At 55.4% G+C, this 19133-nt stretch overlaps 1 protein-coding gene across 18 annotated transcripts in view; it reads left to right on the top strand.

The window, feature by feature from the left end:
• DYSF (dysferlin) overlaps positions 1 to 19133 on the top strand; it is a 209162-nt gene that overhangs the window by 98065 nt on the left and 91964 nt on the right. For all 18 annotated transcript variants that reach the window (XM_079111422.1, XM_079111420.1, XM_079111409.1 and 15 more), the window contains 8 exons: positions 1397 to 1589; positions 3608 to 3763; positions 7094 to 7225; positions 7310 to 7476; positions 8402 to 8516; positions 8780 to 8885; positions 9124 to 9266; positions 10987 to 11160. In XM_079111422.1, coding sequence (XP_078967548.1) covers positions 1397 to 1589; positions 3608 to 3763; positions 7094 to 7225; positions 7310 to 7476; positions 8402 to 8516; positions 8780 to 8885; positions 9124 to 9266; positions 10987 to 11160 — 1186 coding nt within the window. The remainder of the gene's footprint in view (positions 1 to 1396; positions 1590 to 3607; positions 3764 to 7093; positions 7226 to 7309; positions 7477 to 8401; positions 8517 to 8779; positions 8886 to 9123; positions 9267 to 10986; positions 11161 to 19133) is intronic.

Genomic DNA, 19133 nt, shown 5'->3' on the forward strand with positions numbered 1-19133 from the left:
TAAATCACCCGGTTGGCGCGGCTCTCCTGCCCGGCTCGGCCCGCCGCCCCCGTCCCGCTCCGGCTGGCTCCCGGGCAGGCCCCCCTCACCGGCCAGCCGGCCCGGGGCAGCCCCATCCGCGGCACCCTCGGGGCAGTAAATATTATATTACTACAGGGTGTGCAGTACGTGACCTGAGACAGGCCCCGGGGCTTAAGTTTCCCCGAGAAGGAGTTCGCCTACTGCTCCCCCCACCCTAAAAATTCAATTAAAAAAAATAACAGGAAAAATGTAGTGCGCGAGGCCTGCCAGAGTGGTGGATCTGGCGGCGGCGGTGCCGCTGCGCTCCGGCGGTAATTGGTTCTGCATAGCTCGGGGAAATTGGCAGAAAAATAAATCAGCCGGGAGCCGGGAGTCGAGACGCTGCGGGGAGGGGAGGAGGGGGCGCTGGAGTGGTGGGAGCAGACCTGGCGGCTTTGACTAATGTCCTGTTTGGGAGTCAAGGGCTCGGCCGGGGTGCGGTGCGGTGGGGGCGGGGCAACCCCAGGCTCCACCAGGGACAGGCAGGAGGGGGTCCTCCTTGGCGAAGGAGCGCACAGACGCCCCCACCCGATCCTGCGTGACCTCTGCCTGTGTAAGGACCTGAGACTTGGAGTGGTGTGGAGCAGCCATATGAAGGACTTTTAGGGAGTCCCTGCGGGATGTGGATGTATGTGCGCGCATGTCAGACTTGTTTGCCTCCAAACAAGGTTGAGTTTCAACCTAACTCCACACTTCGGGCTCAGGGCTGTGTTTTGAGAGCTGCGCCTAGCCCCACCACCTCTCCCAAGGCTTCCCAAAGCAGAGGGTCTGGGAGGGGTGCTGCAGGCGGCCCTGGGTGGACACATCTGCATTATTGGTGGTGGGCCTCCCCATGGTGTCTGCAGTGGCTTGTCAGGGGTTCATAAATTTCTTTCTTGGAGAAAGTGTGCGCACAACGCAGAACCCATTTGTTTCAGTGTAGAGCAGCTTCGTGCTGGGGCCTCTGTCTAGGAGGATGCAGGGGCAGGATACCACCCCCTGGGCCCTCTGAGAGTTTGCAGTCACCTGGGGGGAGGGGACACGCAGGCAAGAGCACTCATCAGACTGGGGGTTGAGGGTGAGCCCCAAACAGGTGACCCCAGAATAAAGGACTTCAGGTCTCAGAGTGGGAGGTGTGAGGGCAGATGGGGGAATGCTTCTTGGAGGAGGCGAGGGTCACAGAGGTGACTGTGCATGCTGATCAGGCTGGGGAAGGCATCTGGCAGACAGGCTGAGGGCGTGAGCCTGTTGTGGGGCCTGTGCACACATATATTTGTGTGTACGCACGTACATGTGCCTGGACCTGGGGCAGCCTTGGCCTTCTGTTCCTCAGGTCCGTTGTGTCTGTCTCTCACAGCCAGCCCCTGAGTGATGTCCATGAGACACCGTCTGCCACCCACCTGGACCAGTATCTGTTCCGACTACGAACCCGCCACCTGAGCCAAATCACTGAGGCTGCACTGGCCCTGAAGCTTGGGCAAATTGAGCTCCCCACTGCCCTGGAGCAGGCTGAGGACTGGCTCCTGCGTCTCCGTGTCCTAGCAGAGGAGGTAGTTAACCCTGCAGGGAGCCTGCTCTCTGCTTGATTGTTGCTTAGAACATTGGAACTGGGTATGGTGAGGTGGGCGTCTGTCTGAAGCGTGAGCCAACCATGGCTCCACTGCTAGGAGACCTTAAGCAGATGACTTAACTTCTTTGAGACTCAATATTACCATTTGCAGAAGAAGAGAGAATACAGCAGGATACTAGGTGTTATAGGGCACAGCACAGAGCCTGGTATACAGTAGGTGCTCAATAATGCCCCCAGCCCACTAAAGAATGTTAGAGACAGTGCTGGGACCAGAATCCAGGGTGTCTGGCTCTAGGTCTGGTGCTGGGTCTTCTTCCCCAGGGACCTGCCTTCTCCTTCCTGCCTTAAACACCTGTCTGCACCTGGTTTCCAACCTGCCTCTCATAGGACTAGTGTTTCTTGCTCTCCTAGATACTTCTGAGCCCTAGGCCTTGGGAGGATGGATTTGCTGTAACACTGAACTTTGTTGAATCTTAGAATTGGCTCCAGTTTGTCTTTGGGGCACCCTTTCCCCACCTGCACACCCCTCCCCTGGTCTGCGAGGTCAGATGTACCTACTGAGTTCCTGGGCAAGCAGGCAGGCCAGGGGTTTGTTGTGAGTGAGAAGGATCTGCCCACAGCTCATGGCAGACACAGCTGCTGCCCGCTCTGATCAGAGCCACGTGGAACCCCAAGGTAGGAGATGGAGGTGGTGAGAAGGGGTGTTTCTAGAAGGGCAGGCTGGCAGAGGGCCTTCTGGAGTCACAGGTTGTTGAGGGGAGGTGGGGAGGGCTGTTCAGGAAGAGGCGATGGGACCCTGGGTGCCTTCCTGGGTGGGCTGCAGACATGTGGTCAGTTCCCTGGGAGTGTAATGCGGGTGTCTCAGTCATAGACCAGCCTCTCACTGTGGCTAATCCTCCAGTTTGGGCTCTGGCTGCATCTATAATCTTGCCCTGGGTTGATGCTGAACAGAACACAGATTAGAATATAGCTGGGAGGGATTAAGGCCAAATGGGAGCTGTTACTGAAAGGGTGCTGGAGAGAGTCCTTCTCAGACTTGTATAGGCGTCAGAAGCCCCAGGGTTCCTGACTCCGCCCACCCCCCAGGTCTGGAATGGAGCCTGAGAATTTGTATTTCTAACAAGATTCCAGGAGCTCCTGCTGCTCCTGAGGGCCACACTTTGAGCCCCTGGCGTGGTGGTTAGGAACACATACCTGGAGCCAGAAAAACCTGAGTTGGCTCCTACCCTCTCTAAGCCTGAATTTTCTCACCTGTCAAATGGGGAAGCCCTTCCAATCCCCCTGGGCTGCTGCGGGGATTAAGTGAAACAGTGCAGGTGACAGGTTAGCGGGTGTTCCAGGAGCAGGGACTTTAGCAGCAGATCTGGGTAGAGAGCCAGCTCTATGGCTCACCATCCTTGGAAGCGGATGGGCCATTTCCCAACCAACGCTTTCTCTAGAGTGTCCAGTGGGGGCAGTTGTCACTCATTGCTAGAAGCCTTGAGGGCTCAGGGCCTGGCACTTCTGTTCCAGGCTAGTCCCCACTGTCAGAGACCAGTGTCTCCAGGCCTCAAGGGTCCCCTGTCAGAGGGAGGAGTGTCCTTTGGGAAGAAGTGCACCTTCCGCGGAGTTGCGTCCGCTCTGTGGGCGGAGGAGCGGGGTCTGGTCTCTTAAGGGTAATGTTCACCCCCTGAGAACCTCTACCCAGTAGTTGGGATGTAAGAACGGAAACTCTGGCTCTAGGCAAGAGTGTCTCTTCCTGGAAACCTGTGTTCTGCTTCTTGTGTGAGCCGGGGGCAGCCTCATGCCCTATCCACTGGGGGATCAGAGCCACTGGAGGCTCAGCCAGCCCTGGAGGCCAAGGGGAAGTTTATGAGGAGTGGGTGGCGTGTGGATGGAAGCTGCTGAGGAGAGTCCTTTGTGGCCTCTGAGTCAGAGGTCAGCTCACCGTGCTGTGGCACTGTGAGGCGTGGGCCTGGGCAGTCACCGTGGCCACCCTGACTGCCACCTTCTCTCCAGCCCCAGAACAGTCTGCCGGACATCATCATCTGGATGCTGCAGGGAGACAAGCGTGTGGCCTACCAGCGGGTGCCCGCCCACGAAGTCCTCTTCTCCCGGCGCGGGGCCAACTACTGTGGCAAGAATTGTGGGAAGCTGCAGACCATCTTTTTGAAAGTGAGTTTTCTTCTCTCCAGGTCCAGGTTATATTTCTCAATTCAAGGCTTTCCTCCTTCTTCATCCCCCTCCTGTTCCTGTTCTGGACCTGGGGTTCTGGTCTTGGAAGAGAAGGGTCTTTGGGTAAAATAACTTTCCTTTCCTCTGTTCCCCCACAAAGTCCCCAGAATCCATGCACATAGTCTAGAAAGTTCACATGTTGGAGCTGGAATCCTGGGGTCATGGAAGTGAATGGGGAGGAGTCCGCGGTCCCAGGCCATGGGGTGGCTTGCAGATCTCTGAGGCTGCTCTGACCCTTGAGGGCAGGTCCCTGGTAGAGAGGCCCTGGCCACCAGCCTCCCACATCCTGGCACAGACCTGGGCTCCACACCCTGCATGACTTCCCACCCTCTACTCCAGCTGGAGCCATACGAGGGCTCAAGTCCTTCCTGCTGGGAAGCTGGTGTCTGGGCTTGGGAACAGTTGTGCTGTGACTCAGAACCCTCGGAGGGAGCAGTAGTCCTGCCCTCGGTCTCACCCAGGCTGCCCCTCTCCTTCCTCACCTCCTCTTCCAGCCCCTAACCTGCTCCCTTTGACTCTTCTCTTGGTCCTGACCAGCCTTGGTGAGGGGGTGAGCTAGTGCCTGGGGAGGGGCCACCTCCCCTCCTCTCTGGGTGGGGACCTAGGGCCAAGGCTGCTTTGATCAGGGGACTGTGGCCTGGTGGTCAGGTCAGAACACATGGAATCCGCCACGCAGGCCCAAGGGGAAGGTCCCTCTGTGAAGCTGCCGTTCAGGCTGCCCTGCTAGAGGCTGAGTGGCTAGGATGCAGGCCTACTGCTTACCACTTCCTGTTCCCTCTGCCTTCAAGGCCTACCCAGCCTCAACTGCCTCCTTCACCTCAGCCTGGTCCAACTTCCCAAAGCCCCTTTGCTCCAACCTTCCCCACCTCATCTCTTCCACTCAGTCCTTGTTGACCGAACTTAGCCTTGAATCCCACTGAGTAGAGCCCTCTGTTGACTACAGTTGACCCCTTCATACAGTGGCCAGTCATTCTTGTTCCCCCCTAGCGTGGGTGGAGATGACAGGTTTTAGCTGGACAGAGTGTGTGGACAGAGTTCCAGGGCTGACTGGGACTCTGTGGGGCCTTCGGCAGGTTGCCTAGTCTCTCTGAGCTGCCCACTTTCTTCTCACCTGTGCAGTGAGGATAAAGCTGTCTACTTCACAGGTTTGGAGGACTGAATTAGACAACCAGGTAATGGATCTTGCTGGAACTAGGTGATCAGTGGATATTGGTGTCTGCTCGCCAACCCAAGGCCAGGGATGGGTGTCTCTACACATAGGGACATTGGTACTTCAGAAGAGAAGCCAGCTTTGCCAAGAGGGAAGGATTGGGCGTGTGTGTGTGTGTGTGTGTGTGTGTGTGTGTGTGTGTGTACACGCATGCAGGTGTATTAGGCAGGGACTGCCGCTAATCTGCTCATACGCCATCCGGGGTGTGTCCCTTGTGTGATCCTAATCTCTAACCCTGACCAAGAATCTCCCTTCTAAGCCAGTTCTCTGCTCATGGGGCAGAAAGGAGAGGGAATGGAGGAGTGGCCCCATTTGGGAGACTGACCAGAGAAGGCTGTGTGCTCAGAGTAGAGGTGGGGACACAGAGGCACACCTGGTGGCCTTGCTGGGACAGGTTGAGTTCTGGCTCTGACCTCTTGGCCCTGCAGCCACAGCCAAATGCAAACTGAAAAATGTCCCTGATTCCAAGCAAGGGAAAAAAAAAAAAAAAAAAAAAAAAAGATACAGAATTGTTTCTCGAAGTCTTCCCCACTGAGTTTATGAGCCCCGCCAGTAGCTCCTGAGCAAGCTCTACAAAAATGTTGGCAGCCAGTAGAGACCAAGAAAACATTGGTGTTTCTTAACTTAAACCAAAGTTGGAAAAAATGAGCACCAGCAGAGAGGGAGAGGAGCCCCAAACTAGACATTTCTTTATTTGCTGTTGCTATTTTGGGTCAGGCAGGCTGGCCCTGTCTGGGGGAGGGCAGGGGAGAGAGCTGGGGGTAGGTGGGGGAGGGGGGGTCAGGCATTCCTGCCATCTCCCTGGGGCTGGTGGTTTGGAGGGGAAAAGGCAGCTAACCACCCCTGTGACAGGACAGCTGAAGCCATCGGCCATGGGGAGGTTTCCAGGGGGTGACACGTGGGATCAGGGGCTCCTCCAGGCTTCACCAGGGTGAACAGAAGCAGAAGATCTGGGAGATGTGAGATGGTCGCTGCCCAGGCCTGGCCAGCACCCCTTCCTGTGCCTTTTTCCTGCCTGGCTCCTGCTCCAGGCGTCTGGGCCTTCCCCACCAGCTTGGGACCTCTTGCCTTGGCCTCCCCGTCCTCTTCTGAACCCACAGAGCTTCCCATTCCTCTCCCTCGTCCCAGAGGACATACTCCTATGAGCTCATGCACACGAGGCCTAGGTACTTAATGTGTTACCTCCTGTGTGGGGACCCCTGTTATTCTAAGATGGAGACACTTTTGCGTCTCAGGCCATATCTGACTTTTGGCTTTAGTCAAATGGTGAAGTAATCATAGAAAATAATTTTTTTTTTTTAGGTTGGGTTATTGTGGTTTTTCAATTTTGGCAGAGTGTCTGAAGGTTTCGGGATTAAAAGCAGTTGAAGACCAGTAAATGGTGGTTAACATGCTGATAAGTGCTTGGAAATATAGGGATACACTAAGGTCTGGCTAAAATATCAAATACTGAGAATGAAATGAAATGGCCTTAATTTCTTCCTCTTCTAGGCCTGTATCATTGTGTTGTCTTTAAAGACAAATTCTAGAATGGTTCTGTCTAATAAAGTAGCCACATATGGCTATTTTAATTTATAGTAATTAAATCAAATAAAACAAAATATTTAGTCCCTCTGTTGTACTAGCCACGTTTCAGGCGTTCATGAGCCACATGGGACTTGTGGCTACCATATTGGACGGTGCAGATAGAAACCATTTCCATGGTAGCAGAAAGTTCCTTAAGATGGTGCTATTCTGAAGAGAACGGGATTGAAGAGAATGGAATTGTGAGAGAAGGGGAAGATGAAGGACCCTGACCTAGACATGGTCCCTCTCTGTGGAGAGCTCTGGGTGGGGACAGCACAGTCTTCTTTGAGGAGAAGGAGTTTTGGTAGGTGGAGAAGGGTTCTTAGTTATACATTCCACTTCCCTGAAATTCTAAGTTGTCCGACAGGCGCTGGACAACATTGTGCGGTCGTTGAGCTGGTATGCCCGGGCCTGGAGGACCCCAGCCCACACCCTAGTTGGGACATCCTGATTCTGAAGGGGAATGTCAGTTTCTGTCCTTCTCTGTTGCCCAGTATCCAATGGAGAAGGTGCCCGGGGCCCGGATGCCTGTGCAGATACGAGTCAAGCTCTGGTTTGGGCTCTCTGTGGATGAGAAGGAGTTCAACCAGTTTGCCGAGGGCAAGCTGTCCGTCTTTGCCGAAACCGTGAGTGCCCGCCAGCGGGTCCCCACCTCCCCCTGAACCTGCCGGACCTGCCACAGCACCACTTACTTCTCCTCCTCCCTCCAGTATGAGAACCAGACCAAGCTGGCCCTGGTTGGGAACTGGGGCACCACAGGCCTCACCTACCCCAAGTTTTCTGATGTCAGAGGCAAGATCAAGTTACCCAAAGACAGCTTCCGCCCCTCTGCTGGCTGGGCCTGGGCTGGAGATTGGTTCGTGTGTCCAGAGAAGACGTGAGTTGTGGGTAGGGTGGTCTTGGTGAGCTGTGGGCAGGGTGGTCCTGGGAGGGTTGGGCCAGGTTGCCCACCAGCTGCTGCCCCCTCTACCCCAACCCTTTCTCTCAAAGTCCTCAGCTCTGTTAGCCCCTTGCCTTCTCCTACCCTGGTTGCTAGCACTGCAGCTTGAATTCTCCCAGGCCTGGGGCTCATGAGGCAGCGTTCCTTCTGGAAGTTCTCTGACTCTGAGGAGGCCCTTTATTATTGAACCCACGTTTGTCCTCCATGACACCATAGACAGGCTCTTCCTCCTTCCCGTGTTGCAGGCTCAAGTCGTCCCTCCCAGGTTGACATGGTCCTTCTCCATCCATGTGGCCATCTCTGTCTCTTCTCTTGTCTCTCTTCCTGTTTAGTTGATGTTCTGGAAATTTTTAAAAATTGAAGTATGACATATACAGACAAGCACTCAGATCTTTAGTGTATAGTTAGATAACATATTTCATATTTCTACAACTATCTGTTGAGCTTTAACTACCCACCCAGCTTTTGGTGCCTTTGGTCCCCTTTTCTCTCTCTTTTTTTTTTTTTTTTTGGAAATTTTTTTTTTTTTCAGTTGCAGATGGACACAGTACCTTTATTTTATTTATTTATTTTTATGTGGTGCTGAGGATCGAACCCAGTGCCTCACACACACTAGGCAAGTGCTCTACCATTGAGCTATAGCCCTAGCCCCACTTTCTCTTTCTTTCCTTCGGGTGGTATGTTCTTTTGGCCATGAACGAGGGGTCCCTTGGTCTACCTTTGCTCTGTTCAATCTGCACCTTTCCCTCCATCTCTCTTGTACTGAGGCTGACGTGTTGGTTGGCCAAAGTGGGGTGCTCTCTGGAGGTGGTGGGTGGACAGGGGCCTCTCCAGCAGAGGCTCTGACTGGCTTCCCCCATAGCCTGCTCCATGATGCTGATGCTGGTCACCTGAGCTTCGTGGAGGAGGTATTCGAGAACCAGACCCGGCTTCCTGGGGGCCAGTGGATCTACATGAGCGACAACTACACTGATGTGGTAAGGGGCTGGACAAAATGTCCAGAACATTTGGAAAGCTGCCCCACCTGCTCCTTGAGCCCCAGGAGGGGCCTATGGCTCAGAAAAGGCCGGGGCATCTTCTGCCCTGCTCACACCTGCTTAGTCTCTGTGCTCTAGAAGAATAGTAGTCCTGAGTCACACAGGTCTCTGGGGGCTCTGCCGTTCCATCTGGACTTCTTTGTTGGGGCCCTGTTAAAGCCTGTTTTATCTTCTCATGTTTGCCTTTCCTGATTTGTCCCTAGAATGGAGAGAAGGTGCTTCCCAAGGATGACATTGAGTGCCCACTGGGCTGGAAGTGGGAAGATGAAGAATGGTCCACAGACCTCAACCGGGCGGTTGATGAGCAAGGTGGGCAGCATGTGCAGCCTGGTGAGCCCGAGGAGAGCTGGTGAGGTCTGCTGAGTGCCTCAGTCCCTTGGCCTGGGACACTGGGTTACCTCATCTGTAGTACACCCCCCACTTCAAGTTACAATTAGGACCAAGAGTCACTGGCTGCTGCAGAGTCTGTGAGCATGCCCAGTTGAAGAGATGGCCTCAGGAGAGATGGGGAATCATCGGGCAGTGAGTGACGGGTGCCCTCCCCCAGGCTGGGAGTACAGCATCACTATCCCCCCGGACCGGAAGCCGAGGCACTGGGTCCCTGCTGAGAAGATGTACTACACACACCGCCGGCGGCGCTGGGTCCGCTTGCGCAGGAGGGACCTCAGCCAGATGGAAGCACTGAAGAGGGTGAGCTGGCCAGGGGAGGGTGGAGAGACACCTCTGGCTGCAGGAAATCGGGGTACAGGTGCAGACACCTGTGTGCACACAGACACATGCAGGCGTGCATGTGACATGCAGAGGAACATGGGACTCACTGGAGATGCTCACAGATCACACCAAACACACACTGATCACACCCAGTGCATGTACAGATCGCTCCTGTTACGCATGCAGATGCCCACAGACCCGGAGCATGTCCACATGGCCATGCCTGCTGCACGAGTTCACCCACAGAGTTCCCCTGCACCACAGCAGGTGCAGAGCGACCCCAGGAGTAGGCTTGGCTTCTGAGAAACAGAATCCATGACATGAATTTGGCTCTAGGCTTTAAGGAAAGTGTTCTCAGGAGGGCGAGGGGCAAGGATGTGCCTCAGGGAGGGGCCACTCTTGACCACAGAGTCCTTCTCACCTGGATGCAAGGGGGAGGGGCTTGCATCTTCCTAGCTGTCCGTCACTGGCTAAGGGCTGCTGGGCCATGCTGGGATACAGACCTCCCCAGCACGGTGGCTCCCTTCAGCAGTAGGCAAGGCTCCAAGCAGGCAGCTGCTGGGAACTCGGAACTGCCTGACATGATTGCAGGGTGCAAGTGTGTGGGCTGGTGAAGGGATGATGGGCTCCATCGGCATTTGCCAAGGACAGGCACCGGTCCCACAGGACACAGACAGGTCCAGAGTGCACACGTACATGCACACGTGACCCACGCACTTGCTAGTCACACAGTTGCCCAGGTTCTGCACAGCCTCAGTGCCTGCCTCCCGTGGATCCTCCTGGTCTCCATCCTTCCCAAGTGCACATTTGCATTTTGGCCCAAGACCCAGGCCTCACCAGTCTAAGTGTAGCCTTTGGCATGACCCAGGTTCCTTCCTCTCTTTTGAGCTGAGAATCTAAAGAGGACTGTCTCCAGGTCTGGGGAGGAGAAGGGTTTGGATAACTAGCTGTTCCTGCTGTCACGAGCCAGGCGGACAGTGCTCTCTGACGGGACCGGTTGTCAGAGGTGGAGCCCTGCCAGGCCCGTTCGCCTTGCCTACTTCCTTATCACCAGCATCCTTCCTGGAGGGGATGCAGCTGACCTCCAGGACTGACCCTTGTCACTGCCCGTGGCCTAGACTGAGGTGGCGTCTGAGGACCACCTCAGGCCACTCTCTCCCAGGAGCTGGGGAGAGAGGCTTCCAGGCTTCCTCTGGGCCTGGGAGAGGAGCCTCTTGGAGGAAGTGCAGGGGTCCCTGCACAGCTCACCTAGATCCTGGCTCCTGGGGAGGAATAGCCTGGGCTGGGGAAATGGGATGTTCTGAACTGCCTCTGAACTGCAGGCCCACACTTCCATTTTTATAAGCTGGAATATGAAGGAGAAAAAGGAACAACGAGAAAACCCTGGGTCCATGCAACCCTCCCCTCATTCCAATCAAGAGATTCCCAAGAGGTTCCACACTGCTGCGGTCCGCCCTCCCCTTGGGCGCCTTGGCTCTGCCCACAGCCGCTGAGCCTCCTCCCGCTGCTGATTTTCTCACCTGAGGTCTTGTTCCTGCAGAAGCTTCTCAAAGCCCCCTCTTCCAGGTGGTCCTCCCAGGTTTTCACACCTGAACTGCAGGAGTCGGTGGGGAGCCGTGGAGGGCAGGAAGGCACAGCTGATCCGGGACACCCCACAGCCTGGCCACGGGCCTCTGAGCTGCCCTCTTCTCCCGTGCAGCACAGGCAGGCAGAGGCGGAGGGTGAGGGCTGGGAGTATGCCTCTCTCTTTGGCTGGAAGTTCCACCTCGAGTACCGCAAGACGGATGCTTTCCGCCGCCGTCGTTGGCGCCGCCGCATGGAGCCGCTTGAGAAGACGGGGCCTGCAGCTGTCTTTGCCCTCGAGGGGGCTCTGGTAGGTGGGGCTGCGCTGCTTGGGTTGGCTGGGGTCTGGCTTGCTTTCCCAGGGCTTTCCTGTGGGGAGCTGATGTGGGAGAGGCACAGAGGCCCCAGGTTGGGTTTTTTTGGATGTGACATTATTCAGTCATCCTGTCTGGGTGTCGTCCTAAAATAAAATAGCGTCTTTTTTGATGCCGGAAGACCGGCTGCTTCTTTGAGTAGTAAGTAGTCAAGAGTGAGGGACCTTCACATTTGATTGCCACGGGACCTGGCTCTTATTAAAGAGGCTGGTTGGCATGGAGGCTGGAGCGGAGGCTTTGCCCCAAGTCACTGGAATAACTAGAGATGTTGGGTGACCCTGGAATGTCCTTGGTTGCACACGCATCCTCCAGAGACAGAGACTATCCTATAGGCTTCTAGGGCGTGTGGGGGAGAGAGGCACTGAATCACCCGAGTCTCTGGAGGGCTGTCTTGTCCCCGTGTTCACTTCTGTAACCAGTGGTACTGGGGTCAGTTCAAGGTTATCCATAGTCTGGGCGATGGGCTCCCCAAAAGAGATGAGCAGGCACACCCTGGGCAGTCCAAGTGGGGACCCTGAGAGCCAGCAGTATACAGCGTTTGCCCTGCAGATTCCCAGGGGTGAAGTGAGAAGCCTGATGCGACGCCCCTCTGAAGTTCCGCTGGGACTGTGTGACTGCCCGTGGGGACTCTGGCCATGACCCTGGATAGCAGGTCCCACAGCTTCTCTGGCTGATGAGCCAGAGAAGACATGACAGAGCCATGGTGTGGCCCAGTCGCAAAGGCAGAGAGAGTGCAAGATGGGCCCAGGATGTGATGGGGTGGTCACAGGGAAAGAAGTCAAAGCTGGTGGTGGCCCCGTGGGGGAGCAAGCAGAGCAGTGAGGTCTGCCATTCTCAGGCCTTGATGGCGAGCCAGGCCCAGCCATAGCAAAGAGGAGAGAAACCCTCCAGTGGTCAGATGATGCCAGAGAAGTCGTGGTGGGCTCCAAAGGAAGCCTGCTCTCTAAGTCCTGAGCCATGTCTTGGGGAGATTGAGGAGAGATAGCAGAGCCCTGGGCTCTCTGGCTGCTGAACTGGTCTTCAGGCCAGCCCAGGAGCAAGGTAGGAGGGAGCAGGGTTGGTGTTTGGTGACCCACTTTGCCTTGAGTCAGAAAGGGCCTGGCCCAGCACTGGGCAGGGACTGGGTGGTCATGAGGGTGGTGGGGAAAGACCTGGAGGAAGGCCCTGGTCTCAGTCAGGCCAGGTCTGCTTCTGCCAGGACTTGCTTCCATCAAATAGAGACTCAGCTCAGAAGGGATAAAGAGAAAGGGGGGCTTATGGGCTCTCTTAACAGAAGGTAGGCGAGGTGTCAGGGTGGCAGGAGATCGAGGTCCGTGCGGCGTCCCCAGGACTTGCACCTCTGTCTTGGCCTCATCTCACACTGGCTGTCTCTCCAGTGGCAAAGATGATGCCGACGAGGAAAGGCTGACCTCTCGACAGCCCATGAAGCCTGCTACATCAGCTACACAGCCCACCTCCCAGCTGGAGACCCCAGAGCGCTGCAGTCTCAAAAGTGCAGTAAAAGTCTCCAAGTGACTGGCTTCACCTGGTCATGTACCTGAGCCAGGCCCTGCCCCTCAGGGAATAGAGGTTTCTGATTGGCCATCTGGGTCCATGGTCCTGCTCTGCGATTGACAGTGCCACCTCCTTTTCAGAGGAGCTTCTGAAAAGGAAAGGGAATGAAAATAGTGCTGGGCAAAGAGCTCTGGATGGCAGCGGCTGAGCGCTCTTCCGTGGGCTGTGGGGAGCCATGGTGGAGGCTGAGCAGAGGCGTGCTCATGGGGACTGAGCTTTAGGAACCCCAGTCGTGGTGGAGAGGGAGGACGCCCATCAGGGACCATCAGGAGTTTGGGGTAGAGGTCCAGGGGTGAGATGACCCTCTGGGACTGAGGGAGATGCAAGGGCAGGGCTTGGGAGGGAAGAATGAAAGGGCCTCAGAGGCTCCACCAGGTAGATGGAGGGGCACCACTGGGGCCAGGCCTGGGGCTGCAGTGAGTTCACAGTTGGCCCTGGGGTCTCTCTCTCTCTCTCTCTCTCTCTCTCTCTCTCTCTCACACACACACACACACACACACGGTGTAGTGCTGTGTGAAGAAGACAGATCTGGCAGCTGCCAGGCAGCCTGGGGCGGGGAGGCAGGAATGTGGGGACTGAGCATCAGCTGGGAGGGGATGGGGCCGGGAAGGGAGGGGGCACAAGGCCAGAGGTGCCCAGAGACTTCTGGGTGGAAGTGTGGATGGGTGCTAGGGCTGGCGAGGCCTGGAGGAGGAAGGTGAGGAAGGCTGGGGACCCACTGCCAAGTTTCATGGCTCAGTGACTGAGAGAATGGGGGAGCCTTTCCCAGAAATAGAGAAACCAACTCTTTTATTTTTTACGTGGGAGAAAATGTCATGAGGGATCGCCGCAATCAAGTGTCAAGTCAACAGAGGGGAGGGGGTGCATTACAATTCAAATGCGACCTGCCTGTGATACGTGGGAGAAGCCAGGGCATCGCACTCTGAGTCCCGGGAGAACTTGGCTTCGGTGGAGAACAGAGGGAGACAGTGGTTTGGGAGGGTGCATCCCACATACCTGGAGTGGGAAGACCACAGAGTTCTGGAAAGTCCTAGGTGTGTCCAGCATTTGGACAGAGCCGCAGGCCCATTGGACAGTCACTGTCTGGACCACATTCTGAGTGTACTGAGCCCCTATCAGCCCCAGCACACATCCTCCTACCCCATGAACACTCCTCTCTCCCAGTGCCCTTTACATGCTTCCTGCCAGGATAGTCTGGGTACCTTCCTTGAGCCCCACTGTCCTTGCCCTGGGACATACTGAAGATCCAGCAAGGAACTGGATCTAAAGTTCATCCCACATCTTGGGACAAATGGTCAGGTTTTCTGGTGCCAGGACCCAGCTGCTTTCCTGAGTGCTGGTCTTTGCCCACAGTTCCAATGTCTCTTTTTATTGGTGGGGGGCCGGGGGGGATTACCAGGGATTGAACTCAGGGACACTCGACCACTGAGCCACATCCCCAGCCCTATTTTGTCTTTTATTTAGAGACAGGTTCTCACTGAGTTGCTTAGTGCCTCACTTTTTCTGAGACTGGCTTTGAACTCTCCATCTTCCTGCCTCAGCCTCCTGAGCTGCTGGGATTTCAGGTGTGCACCCCGTGCCCGGCCCCAGTATCTCTTGATGCACTGGTGCAAGATGGGTGGGATAGGTGGTGCTTCTGAGTGTGCAGGTGTGCTTTGAATTCTGCCTCCTCTGCCCACAGACTGTAGACGGGTCACTCATGTGTTTAGGGACTCGGTTACCTCACTCATGAGAGGAACTGCACCCTAGGATCAGGGTAAGGATTAACAGTGATGAGTTGGAGAAGTTCTCCTCCAACTTGAACAAAGGGGCCAGCCAGGGACCTTGTTAAAATGCAGACTCTGATTCAGTGTCTGGTGGGGCCCCAGAGCCTCCATTTCACTGAGAGAGGCAGGGTGTGTTCACACCTGGCAGAAGGTGTGTGGCCAGCATCTTGGATAGGGAGGCAGGACAAGATGCCCCTGTTCTCCCTACTCCTGATGGGACAGAAATGATCTTCTAAGGCCTCCCTGATCTGGACCATAGGGAGCGCCTATGTGTTTAGGACAAGAGATGATCACATATGAGTGCCAGTAAACCCACTAGCAGTGGGTTCCTGGTGCTAGAGGGAGGTTGAGTCCTTCCAGGGTGACTGTCTAATGAGGGGAGACCTCTGGAAGGAGGAGACTGGAGGCAGGGAAGGAGGAAGGGAAGGAGGGTGCCAGGGGGCTAGGTAGCCTTTCGGGTCCCCTGATGGTCTTGAATGTCTGGGCCCAGGGATAGGGCTGGTGGTGCCCATGGCCTTCTACTACCCCTTCCCTGGCCCATGTGTCCACCGGCGGGCTGGGCCTGGCTTGCTAGCCCCCTTCTGGAAGACATCTCCTTGGAAGGCAGGCCCTGTCTACTCATTAGCACGGGCAGCCTTTCCCTGAAACCTTCGGCAGGGGCCAAGCCTGGCTCCCTCCGCGGAGCGGGAGGCCCTGGCTCCGTCTGCTAATCGTCTGCTGTCTCCATCCCGAGCATTATTTTATTTTCGTATTATTCTTTTTCCAGCTAATATCCTGGCATTCCCAAAGACACCGGGTTTCATAATCTTCCTGGCGTTCCCAGGAGCTGGGAAGCGAAGCACAAAGCCGCTATTATAGCGCGTTCCATCCAGCCTCCCTCTCTCGCCCCACACCCCTTGCTGCCGCCGCAGCCACCACCGCCGGCTCCCACCCAGTCACCCCCTCCTGACGCCACTGGCCGGCCTCTCTGGGAACTCTGGTGACGGCTGCCGGGATGAGCTCACGGAATCTGTCCTGTCGCCCTTGCCCTGGGCCTGCCCTCCATGCGCAAGGATTTTTCCAAGCCCTGCGTCTGCTCAGGAGGGTCGGGAAGGGTTTCCTCCGAGGCAGGAGGGGAGGAGGCGACCGCAACGTGTGCTCAGAGCCTTGGAGCGTTTTAGAGCTGGGAGGAACTTTCGAATTCTGAAGGTGCCCTCAGACTCCCGTGGAGCTGCAGGAGCCTTCTAAGATTGGATGCAAAGTTGTACGTGTGTGTGCGCGCGTGCGCGGGCGCCATCTGCATATGCGTGTGGATGGTTTGCACGTGCACGTATGTAATGGCTAAATTGGAGTGTAAGGTCCTGGGTTTTATCCACCTCTCCAGGGGATCTGGGACGCCAAAGAGGATAGAATTACTAAAATATATTTAACCACGTGCCAAAACCTATCCTCAGGGTGACCACACAGGCTGGATTATATGATTAACCCCATTTTACAGTTGAGGAGACTGAGGCTCTAGACCTGCACTGCCTAATACAGTAGTCACTAGTTACATGTGACTATTTAAATTGACATCTAAAGTAATAAAAATAGAGAATTCAGTTCCAAGGCAGACCAGTCACACCTTAGACACTCAGTCGCCACGTTTGCTGGCACAGTGCAGTTACGGGATGGTGATGTCATCGGACAGGGCGGCTCTCGAACACCTCTGAGGCCCAAATGTTAGCGCAGGAGACAGTCCTGAGAAGGGGCTGTGGCACAGCATGGGTCAATATCAGAACCAAGATCAGACAGCCGGTTTTTCTGCCCCTCTCCCCAGATGTGTCCTGGCCCTTGGCCACACCGGTACTTTCACCCCCGCCACTTTTATAAGAGCGAGTGTTTGTCCTCATCCCTAGAGGGTCCTTTGGGGCCGGGTCCTAGGGAGGGAGGACATGACGTGGCAGGTGACTGAGCAGCTGGCTGCAGCCCTTGGCCTGATCCCCACCCCATCTTATAGCCAGCCAGTTTGGTTTCCCTGGGGCAGTTGGGCAGCTAGAGGAGCATCTCCCCTCCACCCAGGGAGCTCCAATCCAAAAGCCTACAGTTGTTGGCAGAGGCCTGAGTTCTGACCTGAAGTAGAGAGGGCCCAGAAAGACAGGTGTCCTCAGCCTGGGTCAGGGACAGGGAAGGGCACTTGGGAGTTGGAAGTTCTGGGGAGGGAATCAGGAAGAAGCAGGTTCCACAGTGGAGTCATTTGAGATTTGAGCTGGCTGACAAGGAAGTCAGCTGTGGGTGGGCCGTGGGGTGTGTGGGGGCGTCCGCCTGCAACCTGGATGGAGCCGTGCGGTGTGCTGGGCTGCTCCCCAGGCACGGTTCCCAGAGCTGGCACTCTGAGCCAGGGCAGTGCTCGGGAGGTGTGAGGGGTGTGCTTGGTAACCCGGGCCTGCGGCTGGGGCTGGCACTGGGTTGTTGGAAGGCAGCTCTGTGCATCCCAGGTTTCTTGTACCTGTCCTGTACCTGGGCTCGTGCTAGAGCAGTGTGGGGTGGGGCTTGATAGCTGGCTCCCCACTCCTCCCTGTCTCCCCGGCTCTCTCACACTGAAGGAAATTTGGGCAAGTCCTCTAAATGTGTGGACTCCAGATCTGTCTGGCCCAGATTGGGATGCTGAACTCTGGGGGACCCGATTGCCAGACAGGATGCCAACACATTTTGTTGGGCAGATGTGTCAGATGTCCCCATGTGTGTCCTTATACATGAGGGTCTGCAGCCACGATTGCTAGGGGACTGTATAATTTATTGTCCCGTCTGGGACACTATTAACGATCATGCTGAGAAACAGGCATAAGTGGGACTGTTCCAGACAAACCGGGACATACAGTTGTCCTAATTACCGAGGCACGCTGGCACGGGATAAAACCTGCCAGAGTGTTCTTTGCACCCTGCACATGTGGGGATGTAGAAACCCTAGAGGGACGCACACACGCCTGCGCCAGCCACACGTGGCATTGTGGATTCTCCAGGTTTCCTCATTCCGCTCCCAGATCCCCAGGGGCCGGCCGGTAGTTTTGCAAGGAGTTTAGCATCTGCTTCCAAGCACTGGCTCCAGCTGTAAATGAAATGGGGTTGCACCCTTGCCTGCTATTCCACTTAAGTTTGCAATCAGCCCTGATTAGGAAGGGAGAGCTGTGCGTTCCTCTCGTCCTTTCTCTCTTTTAAAGGCTTCTCCTTGGTTGGCCTGGGCTGCTGGCCTGTGTGGGGTTTCCCTCCAAGCTTCAGGGCAGTGAAGTGGGTTCCCTACAGCCCTGACTTGGCACTCAGTCCTCTGCAGCTCCAGAGCCTGGCTTAGATGCTCTGAGCTCTGATGGGGAAGCAGGTGCTGTTAGGAAAAAAACCTGGGGGCTGGTTCTGCCAGCTAATTTGCTGGGTAATGCCAGGGAAGAGACTGATCTCTCTGGGCCTCAGTTTTCTCACTTGTCAGATAGGAATGACAACTACACAACAAAAATAATAACCTCCCTTTATAGAGGAGGGGATGGTGAACCATGACCCACAGGCCAAATCTGGCCTTCTGCCTGTTTTTGTGAATAAGCCTTCATCGGCCAACAGCCTGTGGTCATTCACTTGCATACAGTTTATGGTGGCTTTTTGCTACAATGGCAGCTGAACAGTGTCACAGAGACCATAGGGTCCACAGCAAAAGTCTTTACTACCTGGCCCTTTATGGTCAGCGATGGTCGACCCCTGTCCAAGGGCACATACCATGTGTTAGCCATCTCCTCGGGCTCTGTGGACATATTATCTTATTTACTCAGTCTTAGGAGATGGGTTTTATTGGTAATCCCATTTTACCAATAAGCAAACTGAGGCACAGAGAAGACAAGTAATAATTATTCTAGCTGTGTTTCCTGACCCAAGGATCATGAAAAATCTTAACAGATGATAGCTGGGTTACCCAGGGTTGACAGTGTCTCTCCTACGTTGTCCTATTATTTGGATGTCCCAGTCAAGCTGATAGAGAAGAGACAGTGAGGAAAGTGAAGCCTGGAGTATCACGCTGGTGCTGGGCTGGTCAGCAAGCTCTCCAGAACAAAGTGAGACCACCCAGCCCAGGTGTGGAGCATTTGCTGATTTCTATGGTGCACGCACCCCTATCAGGGCCAGGGCCGATTTTGAGCTAAGCAGCGTGGTGTCATTGAACATGGAGATGGACAGGAAGACTGGGAGCACAGGCACAGGAGGATCTCATCACAAGTGTGCTAATTGTAGGAGGAGACCTAATAGCAAAGGGTAGGATTAGGAGGAAGTTGAGTATTTACCGCCATTTTTTTTTTTTTTTTTTTGGTACCAGGGATTGAACTCAGGGGCCTTCGACCACTGAGCCACATCCCAGCCCTTTTTTGTATTTTATTTAGAGACAGGGTCTCACTGAGTTGCCTAGCGCCTCGCCATTGCTGAGGCTGGCTTTGAACTCGTGATCCTCCCGTCTCAGCCTCAGACTTGCTAGGATTACAGGTGTACACCACCGCGCCTGGCCCAGCCTGTGCCTTTGCAGCATCTGTCTCTACTCTCACCCCTTCTGTATCCCCCCTGTCCTCCTGACCTCCAGACCCTTTCTAGGGCAAGGCCCC

This window comes from Sciurus vulgaris (genome assembly GCF_902686455.1).
Source record: "Sciurus vulgaris genome assembly, chromosome: 14".
Classification (NCBI taxonomy): Eukaryota; Metazoa; Chordata; class Mammalia; order Rodentia; family Sciuridae; genus Sciurus; species Sciurus vulgaris.